General features: G+C 35.9%; 1 protein-coding gene across 1 annotated transcript; it reads right to left on the reverse strand.

Annotated features, from left to right (window-relative positions):
• Nucleotides 1-1,678: 1,678 nt before the first annotated feature.
• On the reverse strand, nucleotides 1,679-11,615 carry LOC118802370 (T-cell surface glycoprotein CD3 delta chain-like). Its single transcript, XM_036562889.1, has 6 exons — nucleotides 11,530-11,615; nucleotides 10,084-10,171; nucleotides 8,468-8,650; nucleotides 4,347-4,487; nucleotides 2,549-2,598; nucleotides 1,679-2,260 (listed from the first exon to the last, which is right to left on the reverse strand). The coding sequence occupies exons 2-6, from the start codon at nucleotides 10,142-10,144 to the stop codon at nucleotides 2,201-2,203; spliced, it is 495 nt and encodes a 164-aa protein (XP_036418782.1). The 5' UTR covers nucleotides 10,145-10,171; nucleotides 11,530-11,615; the 3' UTR covers nucleotides 1,679-2,200.
• Nucleotides 11,616-15,655: the final 4,040 nt, after the last annotated feature.

Consider the following 15,655-nt stretch of genomic DNA (forward strand, 5'->3'; position numbering starts at 1 on the left):
GTGTGACAGTGGAGTTTGACTAGGTCATGAGATGGGGATGTAGCAGTGTGACAGCAGAGTTTGACTAGGCCACGGAATGGGAACATAGCAGTGTGATAGCAGTGTGGACAGAATGGGAACATAGCAGTGCGACAGTGGAGTTTGACTAGGTCACAAGATAGGGACTTAGCAGCATGACAGCTGACTTTGACTAGGCCATGAGATGGGGACTCTGCAGTTTGACAGCGAAGTTTGACTAGGCCACAAGCCAGGGAGTTCACTCTTCAACAGTGGCTTTTGACTAGACAACCAGCTGAGGACTTCATACCACAACAGCAGAATTTGACAACACTGTGAGCCAGGGGCTTCACACCACAACAGCAGAGCTTAACTATGCCATGAGCCAGGGACTTCGTACTGTGACACGGGAGTTTGACTAGGCCACAAGCCAGGAACTTCACACTGTGACAGCAGAGCTTGATTAGGCTGTAAGCCGAAGACTTTGCCCTGCAGAAGCGGAGTTGGAATAGGCCACAAGTTATTTGCAATTCAACAAATGTGACAACCCCCAAAATTAGTGTAAAATACATATGTTTATTTTTCCAAATGGTTTAAATAGTGCATTTCATTTATAGTAAATGAAATTGAAACCCTAATTTAAAAAACACATAATGAGTGTATTTTGGAAACTTACAGTCAGAGATATAGAGATAGCGAGAGGCAGAGAGATGCGTATATGTAGGGAAGGTTTGCTCTGTAACCGTGTAACTGTGTTCAGACTAGGTCGTGGGTGTCTCTCATGCACACAGGATGTTACATATAATATGTCAGTGTGTTTGAGTGCTGAATCTTCACAGTAGCACGGTCGGTGTCTCCTTTTGGTTCCAAAAGGAAACCGCAGAGCATTAGAGACTAGAGATTAGCAGCTAGTCAATAAAACCTCATTATGCTTTTGAACACCTGCCAATGAGAGCAAACCTCAAGCGCAATGCATTTTCCATTTTCTAAATAACAAAGTAAACTCTAGTACTACACTCTGCATACTTTTGGCATTATGAGCTTATACAATCATAGTACAAAAAGGCAACAGACAATGCATAAAGCAATAATAATATCGTTCTTTCCAAAACCGCAAAAGAAAATAATGCTAGCATTTTGTGAACGTTACTAGAATAGTATTACAAAAGCACTGATGCTACGAAAAGAGAGAGTCAAACAGTTCTTTAATTAGTTTCTTTAACAACATGACAAAGTCTGCATTCAGGAATTCAGTATGAAATAATGATCTGATAGCTGCAGTATGTGCAAAATTGTTTTCATTAACTACTATAAATTATTCAGAATCTACTATGAATTTTTCACTAAGAATTATAAATGTTTCAGTACTTACAAGAAATTATTCAGTAGCTACAATTAATTATTCAGTTACTACTATAAATTATTCAGTATCTACTATGAATTATTCAGTAACTAACATAAATTATTCAATATATACTACAAATTATTCAATATAGGCATCAAAATATTTAGTAACTACTATGAATTTTTGAATTTCAGTATCTACTATGAATTATTCAGTATCTACTAGAAATTATCCAATAAATACTCTAAATTGTCCAGTAACCGCTACAAATTATTCAGTTGGCAGGACCGACTCTTGCAAATCTTAGAAAGAAATTGAAACCATTCATTCCCAATACTTTTTTTAAGCATTTATTCCAAAATAAGCCAACAAGCCATTTATCTCTTTAAAGCACCAGTTGGACTCATTACATGATTACTAGAATTTATTAAGGCAGTTTATGTTGTGTCTTAACAAATTTGCAAAAAAAATATATTAACCATTGATTGACCAAACACACTAAAAGTAACTGAACTTACTACACACTTGTGAAGTACACCTGAATTCATGAAATCTTGAAAATGCCTCAGAGAAACTATTTCATTAGGCAACAAGAAAGGCAAATTATTAACAAATATTAACATATTATTTTCCAGATAAGATAGAAATTAAGAAATAGAGGTATGTATATAAACAGAAATCAAGAAAGGAAGAAATCATATGAATAGCATCACTATTAATGAGACATACTCATGTTACCATGACCAGCAGACTTGGAATAAAATTCAAAGACATTATCATTGAAATTGGTGATGATGACGATTATGAGGATCATGATGATTATGATGATGATGACGAAAATCAAGGTGGTGGTGAAGTTCATTTCTTCTTGGCTCCTCCCAGAGTCTGGTACTCAGACCTTTGACCCGGAGCCAACGGCTGAAAAGAGCACAAACAGAATCAAGAATTCTATCTAAACCAAAATTAAATGGTTTCATTGTAATGCTTCTTTTAATGCTAAGAATCAAATTCAAACGCTAGTAAATTTGGTCCAAATTATGGAAACACATCAAAAAAGGTTCTTTGAAACTTTTTTAAGGTTCAAAGAACGTCTACAAAATGTAAAGTTTCCATTCCAGTTAGAGGTTTCTGTTAGAAGGGTAAGCTCATGCAAGAAACCCCTGAGGAACCTTTACAAGTCTATACAGAAAGTGAATGTTCACATACCTGATAAGTGTCTCCATCTCCATTCCGTATTAGATGCTCTTTATCTGAAGCTAGAATGGAAGATGTGAAGAGAGAAAAGCACTTTATTAGAGGTTTGAGAGTTTCCTTTACCTTCATATGACTCGTTACTTGAATTGCCAGTTATGGGTAGTTTCAGGCCTGATAGAGGATCGTAGGCTTTAGTTCAGTGGTCACCTAGCCATCCTTAAGATCTACAACATCTTAGCTATGTTTGTTTTAAGTTTATTTATTTGCATAATGAGAAAAAAAGAAATAAATAAAAACATGTAGTAGAAGGTGAGCTTACATTGCAGGCTTATTATGTTTTAAGGCTTGTTATTCAGTAATTACATAGTTACAATGCAAATGCATTCTAAAGTTAATAATAATAATAAGAAGAAGAAGAAGAAGAAGAAGAATGGTAAGGAATGGAAGCCTGGACCCACCAACACTCCTGGACAATTTAGCAGTTACTTTAGTTAGTTTGACAAAGTTGAAGTTATACAAACATTTTCTGAAGGTCACAACTACCAAGCAGTTCCAGACTGATGGACTGACCACCCCAGAATCCAGACCTCAACATCACCGAATGTGTTTAATTACTTCAGAAAATTATCAACCAACTTCTAAGACTGAACTTTGAAGGTGTGTCTGCAGATTCTTTGCAAACTGGACTGAGCCAAGAGAATGGAAGCTGTAATACAGGTTAAAAAAAGGTTCCTTAAGGTTCTTTAGTAAAGAAAACAGTTCTACATAGAACCATGAACACTCAAAGAACCACTTCGCATGATTGAAGGGTTCTTTGCATGGTGAAATGGTTCATCCGAGTGATGAAGAATGTGCTGTAGATGGTTCTATATAGAACCTTTTTGAAAAGGGTTCTATATAACACCAAAAAGGGTTGTTTTATTGTGATGATGTCAAGTTTGTAACAATAGAAGAACCCATTTGGTGCTATATGTAGAACCATCTAGAGCACATTCTCCATCAATCTGCAGAACCATGTCACCAGGCAAAGAACCCTTCAATCATGCAAAGGGGTTCTTTGAGTGTTCATGGTTCTATGTAGAACCATTTTCTTTATTCTTTTTTAAGCGTGCACCCATGATTTATTTAAATAGGTGTGAAATGGTGATACAAGTCATCCGATTAAGACATTATGGGGCCAGTCATCATAGATTACTGTGCTACAGACCCCAGCTCAACTGCCCCACCTGCACTACTAGTAGATATCCCACTGAATTGACCAGTTCCCAAGCTGTGGTACATGTACACGTGTAATGGGGTATGGGACTGTAGAACGTTTGGGAACACGAACCTAAAGAAAGCTCTTGTGGTCTCTCTTTATTTGGACAGTCCACTATAATCCCCTATAGATCATCTACAGATGTTCAAACTGTTAACAAACTATCTGTTGAAGCTCAGTTGATTCTAAACAGTGGTGGGGTCAGGGTTAGGATTTGGACCAGGGTTAGGGCTAGGAGCAGGGTGAGGGTTAGGATTAGGTTTTGGGTTGAGGTTGAGGTTGAGGTTAAGGTTAGAATTAGAACCAGGTTTAGAGTTAAAGAAAATTAAGGTCAGTTTGGTAGATATTTAGTTGAATGTAAGTTGAAAGTAAATTAAGTATCTACAAACCATCTAAAGTGGACCATACACCTTCCACCACATCTTATCCAACTCATTCTTTTCTGGCTTGATTAGTCGGATCAGCTTTCTGTAGATTTGAAACCTACAGAATGGTCCATCTCAAAGTTGGAGGTTGGTCACCACGACTTCCTTTACAGCAGATTGGGCTCACCTTTGTTGCCGGAGAAACTCTTGCCTTTGGGCTGGGCAGACAGGGAGTACACGGCCACTCCAATGAGGATGGTTGCCAGGGCGTTGCCCACAGCGATGGCGGCGATGGCCAAGACATTCAATTCAATGCAGTTTTCACAGGCTGCAGAGAAAAAGAGAACATGGTGATAGTAATAATGCATACACACATGCATGTACAAGCTACATATGTTCTTCATTTTAATATACTTTGTTTCTATTGGACCATAAAATTTCCACACAGTGTAATAAACAGCTAAAAAAAACAATATCACATCAATATTTCTGAAAATATAAGTATAAAACAATCGGCCTACACACTACCATTCAAAAGTTCACATGCCACCATATTAATAATTTCTGAAATGTCTGTAGTGGGCCGAGTGACAAGAAGACAAAACTGAATGAAGTTTGGTTTCAAACTGAGATTTTAAAGTAATATCTAAAAGTATTCCACAATATTTTGTTATTAAAATACCTCAAAAAGACTAATAAAAAAGGGAGAATTTAATGTTATACATCAATTGTGTCAGAAATAAAATCCCACCAAAATGATAACTTTACAGGAGAAGGAAAAAACATACTCTACTTTTGATGTAAGTCAATGGAACCTGATTTTTTCCAAGAAATTTTCGGTCATTTGTTTTGGTCTATTCATCATGAAATGTACACATAATATATAGGACCAAAGGTACTTTCAAATTATGTCAAAAAACCTGTGATGTAATTTGAGAGTACCTGTGTGTAATCAAACGTCCTCTCGGGCCAGTTTTGGGCACTTTGGGCAGCCCTGACATTGACAATGTGGATTTAAATATTATAAACAATTCACCTGCGTTGTTTATTCAATATTTCAAGAACTCTGTCAACAAGAAGTGAACTAATGATACATAATATACTGCTTATATTAATTTTGGGGCAAATTCATGTGGTAACAAGTAAATTAACTAGTTTTATTCAACATAAATAAATACTTTAAATGAACGATTCATTCTGTCCATGTAGTTAATTGTTAAGTTGAATAAAACTTGTTCAATTGCTTGTTTCCACATGAAGTAATTTTTTTTAGGTAGATCTGAGGAGCCACTTTTTACAGTGTGTCTTGACATTTCCACTTCTGAAATATGATAAATTCTGGATGTTAATTTGATCTGTACATCATTCTCGTTATGTAAACAGACTTGCAGTCATTTTAGAATCTAATACATTCATTATTTCGAACACATCTAATATTTCTTCATCTAGTTTCTCACTTATTATTAGAAAGCTGTGAAGCCGTACAAGTGTATTAGAATCATTCTGTACATTTATCTGCAACCACGTTGGTTTTATGCACCATTTCCAAACTTTGATTCCCAACTTTTAGATGTGTCAACCAAAAAATTTTCTCCTCTCTGTAGAAATACTTTTAAAATTTGCTTGCAGGGCTTCCTTTAGGTTTGTGGAGGGTTAGTTGTTACTTCACTGAAAAGTGACAGTCAAAAGGGAGCAAATTGTCCCCAAACTTTTGACAAGGTATACTGTCTTCATAATAATAACATTCTGCACCATTGTTAGAACTTCACTCAGATCTGACCTCATCAAGCTCATACTGGACGTTCAAGATTCCACAATTTCCATGACTTGTATACAAGACAGGTGGTAGCCTCACTGTACAAGGGGTCCCGTCACAGCACCCACGTATCCGAACACATGCGACACTGCATTACTGCAAACTACGACAGGTAGGAATGGACACTCAAACTCGCCATAGCAGCTAAACCTCAGCCTCACACTTAACTAACATGAACTTCCAGGTTTTCCAAGTTTTCCCAGGATGGGTGGGAACCCTGACAGTGTGTAAATGAACCTGTATGCCTGCCTCCACTGTTGATCGTAAGTCACTGTCCCTATAAAAATTTGCATTGTCCCTATAAAATATTCATATTTTCCAGTGGTCTTCCCCTCACCGGAAAGCTTGTCGATAAGTTTCCAAGTTTTCCAGGTTTTCCAGGAAACCCTGATGTTACCGATGATAATTTTTTTTTAAATCATTTTAATTTTTTCTTTGTTTTCCATAACTGTACACTCATGTGCACACTTCCAGGTTTTCCAAAACTTCCAGGATTAAATATGTGAGAACCCTGATGATGATATTTTTTCCACAACACTTGATCCATTTTCTTATTTTCTAGGTGTCTTTCATGACTGGAAAGCTAGTCTATAAATGTCAATGTTTTCCTGTTGTTCCAGGACATGTGGATGTTAATATTTGATGTTAATATTTTTCTATGACATTTTATCTGTTCGCTTATTTTTTCTGTTTTCCATGACTGGGACACTAGTTTGTGCACTTCCACATTTTCCAAAATGTGTGGGAACCCTGATGCTGATTTTTTTCAAGGATATTTAATCAATTTTCTTATTTTCCAGGGGTCTTCCATGACTGAGGAGCTGGTCTATAAATGTCCAGGTTTTCCCATTTTTCTAGGACATGTGGGAACCCAGCCTTTGTGTAAATTAACAGATGCTCTAATAAACAGTCTCTACTGCTGATCATGAGTCACTACCTCTATAAACACTTGGAATTTTAACTTTAAAAAAATGAAACATTTGAGCTCATAACATCTCTAACAGTGCTCCACATTTTCTGGGAACGTCCAAAAGTAGAAGATTTACAGACCACCACAGTAGACATTTTATCCAGAGTGCTCAGTATTAACATTCTATTATCACCCCAGCAATGTCTGTCAAATGATGATTCAGACCTACTGGCAGGTTTTACAGCCACCAAAAACAACTGTTTTACAACTTTCAGTTATCCGGCTTTCAAAATGTAGCTTGCATGGAAAAACTTACATCCAGGCTCAACAAAGCAAAGCAGTTAACTATTAGGAACTATTAGCAATTGGGAGAGTTTATGTGTCATTCTACAGAAACATCCATTTTTGTGTCCCTAGCCTTTACAGATATATTACACTTAAAAAAACATGTTACAGTTACAATTTATTTATATTTTAAAATGAAAGAGTAAGTTATTTTAACAATTACAACTTCTTGAGCCTCAATTTAGCAATATTGGTTTTTAAATCAATCATATAGAATTCCAAGCACCACAGAAGAGCTCATCCCCACAGTCATGTGTGAAGGCTGAGGCCATATTTTGAAGAAAAAAACAAATTTTTCTGCAATTTTAACTACAATAATCTATACATGACTATGGAATATATAAATTAAATGACAAAGAAAACAAATTCCAAATAAATATTTTAAAATATATAATGAAAGTTGTCTGCGGGAGTCGTGTCACTGGTGTTACTGAGTAACTAAAAATCTCTTATTTTGAAATAAAAGTCACAATGATGACATCACTCGACTTCCTTTTACCTACGTTTTCTGAGGATCTATGAAGAAAAGCACATGGTCCACTGTGTCTTTCAGTTATCAGAGATTTTCTCATTTAGCTCATGATTTCATATGAAGCTTTTAGCTGAAGTCACTGGTGTGACCGACTTTATTCTGAGGTAACTGTCAAAAATAGAATACAAATGGTTTAAATTACATATTTTAGTGGATATTCCATGATTGACAGCATGTGGTTTGATGCTCTGTAGCAGTCATCTTGTAAAATGCATTGTTCATTAAAAATGTTTCTGGTGTTTCCTTTATTATGTGTAACACCAATGAGGATCAGTAACACCAGTGACTCCTATGAAAAGACAGAAAAGTGGCCGTTTCTGTAGAATGACCCTAATATAGTTCAATTCACTGTAGTTTTCAACTGTACTCCGTACTAATTCTCTGTGTTGGCTCTTTTATTTGTCCTTGACCTGTGTGTACACAAAACAATGTGTGTTTCCATCCTGCCGCCACCCACCCCACCTGTTCTTTTTGAAAAATGCAAAAAAAAAAAAATCACAAAAAAAGATTTGCATTCATTGAACCTCTAACAGAATCACTGGCGTATTACATTCTGTTAATAAATTATTTGAAGTTCAGTAAACTCTGAATGTTAAGGCAGAGAAGTCACTTTATCGATTTTAAACATGAACTGAGTTTGATCGCAGGTGATTGTGAGCTTGGTTTTTGTAACATTGTGAAAAGAAGGAAAGACAGGGTACTTACGTCTGACTCTGACTAAAATCTTCAGTGACTTATCAGTCGTGTGGCAGTTTTTTATTTCAGCTTTGTCTTCATTGTATGAAACATTAATATTGGTTTTATTGTCATGTCCTTCCTCCCATGTGCCACCAGTGCATTTTAAATCAGCCGAGTCAGAATTTTTTTGCACAGTAATCGACGGTTCAGCTGCAAATTAAAGAAGCCATTACACAAAGTAGTAGCATTTTTGATATTAACAAAGTGCTGCAGTAAATGTTCTTGATTATATATATATACATACACATATTGTATATATTGTATATAGTTAACTATATATATATATATATATATATATATATATATATATATATATATATATATATATATAGTGTCACTATCAGAACAAAACCTCATCTCCATTATTTATTACACGAATGGAAGTACATTTATATTATCTGTGTATCTAACAATACAATTTTTTTTTTTTTCTCCAAAATAGTAACTTTACAGGAGAAGGACTTAACTTGTAATTAAAGTTAAGGCAAAGAGATTTACTTCCAATTCATTTTGTACCATTTATGTTGGCCAGTTCATCATGAAATTTAAACACAAGGCTAACTAGAATTTTCAAATCATGATTACAAATGAAAAATAAGTGAAAATAGTGATACAAGGTTTTTGAGCGTTAGCGCCGATATACCTATGTATATCCTACCGATATACATTTAACAGTAAACTGTAATCTATTTTGAATCAAGTAAATTCAGTGTATAATTTTTCTCCAGCATTAAATTATCATTCAAAAGTTTGGATATCACTTGTCATAATAACTTCTTTTTGCTATTTTTATGTATTTATATAAGGTGGAATGAAATATTACTATTCACCAAAACTTCTACAGCTTTCTCAGTTAATTGAGAATCTTTTACAGCTCTTCTTTATCATTCGAGTGTTTGAATTATTAGACAGCTGTGAAGTCGTACAGGGCGAGCGTACTGGAATCATTTTATACATTTATCGGCAACAAAATTGGTTTTGCATTATTAAAAATGTAGTTTCCAAACTCTTGAATGTTCGTTTATGTAGTGATCAACATTATTCAAATTTTACATTGCAATAAAGTCTATCTCGGTGAATTAAAGCATCTTGAATGTAGTCACAATATCAAAAATTTCCCATTTTGAGTTTGTTGTAAGAAATTTATAATTCAACTTATTTCTACACATTTTCAACTTTTTAAGTAATTTTTAAAGTAATTTTAAGTAATGTTTTAAGTAATTTCTAGAATCTTCACATAATATTCTTATTGATTTGGAAGACAATATTGCTTCTTTCAAGAAATAATGCAAAAACAGGCAAATTTTCATGCCAATAAACCCGTATTGTAGATAAACTGATCTAAAACAAGTGTAATTGTTTAGAAATAAGTTGAATAATCTTATATTATTGAATTTAAGACACTTTCACCTGCCAAAATATCATTTTTTACACAAACACACATATCTGTGTATATTTTTGTATGTTTTGTAAAAGTAAACAGTATCAGGTTACATTCAAGGTTAAAAGCTGTTCAGTATTTTACACTATACATTATGCTTCACATGCAAATACGATATTAAATATGGACATAGAGGACTTACCAGCAGTCGATCTTTGAATGAACAACAAGCCAGCAAGAAGGAGCAAAGTTAGTCCCTTCATTTCTCTCGCTTGCTTTTCTCTCTACAGCTAAAAAGAAAAAAAAGTAGCATTACTCATCGACCACCACTGCATACTCTTATTATAGGACCAAAACAAGTTCTATGACTTTCAAATTTAAAAACTTTAGTTGTAACTTATATTACAAACATCTAGAATTTAAGAAAAGCTCTGTTAGTTTGCACTGCAGCCCATGTAGGTACTGGGAAATAAGCCTTAGGATGTAATAAGCCTGGTATTTAAAGAAGTAAAAAGGTGCTTCAATTCCTCACTGTTATAACTACATTTCGCTGCTATTGGAACAAAACCTCATATCTCCAAAATGGTAACTTTACAGGAGAAGGAAAAAACATACTTTACTTTTAATGTAAGCCAACAGAACCAGACTTTTTTTACAAGTAATTTTGGGTCATTTCATTGATCCATTCATCATGAAATCATACACATAATGTGAAGGACAACAGGCATTTTCAAATTATGGCAAAAACTGAAAAACAAAACAAAAATGGACATACAAGGTTTTGTTCCAACAGCAGCGATATATTGCATATTAGTTACACAGTAGTTACAACATAATTAGGATAGTGTTACTGACCATACTTGCAGATATTTTTTATAGATTTAACTCTCTTAATTGTCTAAAATTATGATCATAATGCGGATATCTCAGGCTTATAATACGCAGTTATACATACATTGTAATTACAAAGGTATTATTCAATAATAAGCATTAATATGTAATAAGCCTGGTATTGTAAGAGGTTAAATAGCAAAAGCTCACACTTCAATTCTTCACTTTATACTTTCACTACATAAATTTCATATTAGTTACATAGTATTTACTATAGAATTAGTACAGTGTTTCCTGAATAAGAAGTCTTAAGATTCAGAACTGAATAATAAGCCTGAATTTAAGGAGTTAAAGTTCCAAAAGGTTTTCTATCATGGCGAAGAAGCATATAATCAAGCAGAGGACTATTTCACTAAAGAACCTTTAAAGAACCGAGTCTTTTGAAAGCTGTATATACAGCAGCTACAGGTTCTGTTGTTTGGTGCATCCAAAATGGAGGACGACGCCATTTGCCTTCTCTTGTTCAACCATTTTAGCTCTGTGCTTTTTGCGCTCATTAACCACATAGACTATTCAAAAATGTCACTATAGCTTCACAAATTCAGTAAATTCAGACATGATGAATGCTTTTAAGTATTTTTCATCACTAGTTATCAACAAATTCTGACAGATAAGGTATTTTATGACGTTCCATGAAAAATGTGTATGTTTTTAATGGAGACGCCAAAATTCATCAATACAAACTAAACAATAATCTCACAAACAGATATCAGGAGAAGTTTGGATGAAAATTTAACAAAGGAAAACATCTCCTTACCCCAAACACTCGATCTCGGCTTCTCTGCGAGACTTTCAGAGCGTCTCTCTCGTTCTCTCTCAGTGGCTTCTGTTGCTGGGAGGAAGTGTGGGTCTCTCTTTTTTGTGTGTTGTTTTCTCATACGACACTGCATGAACGCTGTAGGTTTGCACTCTTATAGAGGGTTCTACAAACATCAGGTCCAATAAATGAAAATAAAAACAGAAAGCAGGTTCTGTCGGATGTGTTTTAAATTCAGAAGTACAGGAAGCACAATTTTTGGGTTTTAACTAATACATTTTTTTTTTTTTTTACGATACCTTCAAAAAGGTTTGGACAAAATCATGTTTACCACTGTGTTACATCGTCTTTCATTTTAACAGCACTTAAAAATGTTTGAGGACTGAACATACAAACTGATCCAGTTTACAAAGCAAACTTTTTTGCCATGCTAATGTTACACAAGCCTTGAACTGGGCAACTGTTTGGGGCCTTCGCTGTCGTATTTTCGAATGTGGGACAGGTTTTTGGTGTCAGATAGGTCTGGACTGCAGGTAGGCAAGTCTAGCACATCGCCTAGAAGGCAGCATATGTTGCTCCAAAATGTGTACATCTCAGTGTTAATGGTGCTTTCACAAATGTATAGGTTACCTATTAATGTACCCTCACGACAGATCCTGGGTTTTGAACTGTACACTGGTAATGTCTGGTATCTGGGTGGTTCTTTGCTTCTTTGAGCCTAACAATACAATGTCCATTATTTCCAGAAACAATCTGAATGGTTGACTCATCAGACCACAGTACACGTTTCCTCTGTGCATCTTTCCATTTCAGATCAGCTCAAGCCCAGAGAAGTCGGTGGCGTTTCTGGACGTTGTTGATACATGGCTTCTGCTGTGTATAGCAGTCTTAACTTGCTAATGTGGATGCGTCCACAAACGGTGTTTATTGTTTATTTTACCAGTTTATCAAAGATTTCCTGAGCCCATGTGGTGATATCCATCACAGAAACATGCAGGTTTTTTTAATGCAGTGCCATCTGAGAGTTTGAAGGTCATGAGCATTCAGTTGTGGTTTTTTGGCCATTTCCATTACTTGCAGAGATTTCTCTGGATTTCCTGAAACGTTTGATGATATTATATGCTGTAGAGGATGAAATAACTAAATAACTGCACCTTTTGTATCCAGGCATGATTACATCATCCATTTCAATGCTTCTCATTTCTAGGTTTAAGCTGAAAATGTTTCAACTCTTTTGGAACATGTTATGGGCATCGATTTCAGCATGAAAAATGAACAATGAAGTCTATTAGGAAAAACATCAAACATTTTGTCTTGGTACTTCATTTGTAGAAATACAGGCTTTCTCTTTTTATTTGAACGTATACCTCCCGAGTGGCACAACTGTCTAAGTGTTGGCCCTATCATCAGGAAAACATGAGTTCAATCCCTGATGATGCTACAGCCATCCGTGGCTGGGAGTCCAAGAGAGCACAACTGGCCTTGTTCTCTCTGGGAGGGCAGGATGATCCCCACTTCTCGCCTCATCACTCAAATGCAATACTAGCCAGCGCAGACGTCTGTTAGCTGACATGACAGAAATGGCATTAGCGTTCTCCTCCAAGCACGTTCAAGTGTTGCGATAGCAGCAATTCGAAAAGATGCGGTGGTGCTTAACTTGACTCAGAGGAAGCTTGTGTTTGCCTTCGCCCTCCTAGCGCTGGTGGTATCATTGGGGGCCGCCCTATCTAGTGGGTGAAATTAGATATGACTAAATTGGGGAAAAATTGTAATTGTTTTTAAAACATTTACATTTAGTAAAGAACCCTTAAAGAATCACCTAAAACTAGCTACTTGAAGTGTTTTTACAAACTAATTAGCATTCCAAGTTTGGCCCAAAACCTCAACTTATTTACATCTCCATTGACATTTCAACTCAATTAAAGCTTATAAGCCAAATTGGCCAATAAACTGATAGAAAGGGCTTGCACTATTGTGAAGTAAACGAATTATCAGACTTCTCTAGTATAAAAGTCACCACTATTAACATAGAATCATGATTTGTTTCACTCTACAGGTTGAAATGGATTTATTAGCCAGAAATACTTAAAACAGTATACTTAAAACATTTATTTAAACATCTGTACATTTTGTTTGTACAGGCCCTATGTAGGACAAATTTGGTATACTGTAGAGACTTGTTTACATGCCTATATACAATGTCTCTTAATTTCATCCTATATTTTTATCCTAAATTTATCTTTTTTATAGAATTGATTTGGTTCACTTGCCCTCTGATCAAAATGTTATCTTAACTCTTAATTCCAGCTCTCAAGCACTCTTGACGAATTAAAGAGGCCTCGCACAGCCGGGATGCCACAAACAACTTCCTGTACGGTAACTGTACGCCACAGGAAGGCACGACCCACTATCAGCACCTGTTCCTAACCAACAAATACAAGAGCAGACTCTTTTGTACGTTCAAAAGTCCTCCGAAACATTATACATTGCATTCTGCATTTGCATAGTGAACTCGGAAAACAGTCTTTCATTAGAAGTCCTTTTGACGTGGCAACGTTCGTTTCTATGGCAATTTCCCATAGACGCCCTGCTAGATCAGCACAGCAGGTCACCAGTAAAACCAGCATATCATCACTGTCGGAATAAAACCTCGTATCTCCAAAATGATGCCTTCACAAGAGAAGGTGAAAACATTCATAATGGAAGTTAATGAAACAAGACCAAGACTTTATCCCCAAGTAATTCTGGATCATTGCTGTTGGTCCGTTGATTCAAATTCAAATTATGCAAAAAAAAAAAAAAGAAAAATGACAAAAACGGATACACAAGATTTTCATGCAACAGTGACAATGTGTCATGTTTTGGATGCTGGTCTGCTGATCAACCAGTATGACCATGTTTGCTGACAAACTAAACCAACACCAGACCAACATAAACCATCTTAGGCCAATTTAGACCAGCACCAGATCAGCATAAACCATCTTAGACCAATTTAGACCAGCATAAACCAACTTAGACCAGTTTAGACCAGCATAAAACAGGTTAGACCAGTTTAGATTAGTATTAACCAATTCAGACTATTTTAAACAAGCACCAGACCAGCATAAACCAGCTTAGGCCAGTTTAGACCAGCACCAGTCCAGCATAAACCAGTTCAGACCATCTTAGACCAGCACCAGTCCAGCATAAACCAGTTGAGACCATCTTAGACCAGCACAAACCAGTTTAGACAATCTTAGACCAGCTTAGACAAGCACCAAAACCAGCATAAACCAGTTTAGTCCATCTTAGACCAGCCCTAGACCAGCAGAAACCAGTTTAGACCAGCATAAAAGAGCATAGATTGCATAAACTAGTTTAGACCAGCTATGACCAGCACACGACCAGCATAAACCAGAATAAACTACTTTAGTCCAATAACAACCTAGCATAAACTAGCTTAAATTTAGTTTAGATCAGGATAAACCAGCTTAGACCAGCACCAGACCAGCATAAACCAGGATAAGCCAGTTTAGACCAGCAGAAACCAGCTTAGACTAACATGGAATTCATGCACGCTCATGCTTTTTCTTTCTTCATCAGGGCAGAAACACTTTCATAGGTTCACATATTTGCTTGGTTACTGTGAAAATATCTCTTTCATCAAACCAGTCAATCAGTCAAGACACGTTTGATGTCTATGGTCTGCTTCTTAAGCTTTAGCACTGGAGCTACAAGGCTAACGCAGCTAAAAAACCAATGACTGACCAATTAGCGTGATGCTAACTGCATCACACTTGCCTCAAACCATGTGGAGCTGTTCAGTAATCTCTAATAGACATGCTTGTGTGGCTTCTAAAACAGTATCACAACCTGACCTATAAAAATGGACAAGATTCAGGCTTCAAGTTGGCTGCTAATGTTTTTAGCTCTGTGACGCACTTCTGGCAGCAATTAAACAGCTGCATTTGACGTAAGGAGGAAAACTGAGGCGATTTTGTCCTATAAGTTTGCTTTTTCTGCACCAGCCTGGTTCTAGATGACAGAAAATATTGAGAAGAAAGTCTTTTTTGGCAGTTTAATTTAGTCTCAGTTAAATTTCACCTCAAAACAACTAGAACTTTCCACAGCAAAGTGAAAGCACAAA

Source organism: Colossoma macropomum, unplaced genomic scaffold, assembly GCF_904425465.1.
Source record: "Colossoma macropomum unplaced genomic scaffold, Colossoma_macropomum, whole genome shotgun sequence".
Taxonomy (NCBI): domain Eukaryota; kingdom Metazoa; phylum Chordata; class Actinopteri; order Characiformes; family Serrasalmidae; genus Colossoma; species Colossoma macropomum.

Coding starts and splice junctions, on each gene's coding strand:
- LOC118802370 (XM_036562889.1), bottom strand. CDS start 10,144: ATGAAGGGACTAACTTTGCTCCTTCTTGCTGGCTTGTTGTTCATTCAA. Junction 2,599..4,346: donor GAGTTTCTCCGGCAACAAAG/GTGAGCCCAATC, acceptor CTTCCATTCTAG/CTTCAGATAAAGAGCATCTA. Junction 2,261..2,548: donor GAGATGGAGACACTTATCAG/GTATGTGAACAT, acceptor TGCTCTTTTCAG/CCGTTGGCTCCGGGTCAAAG.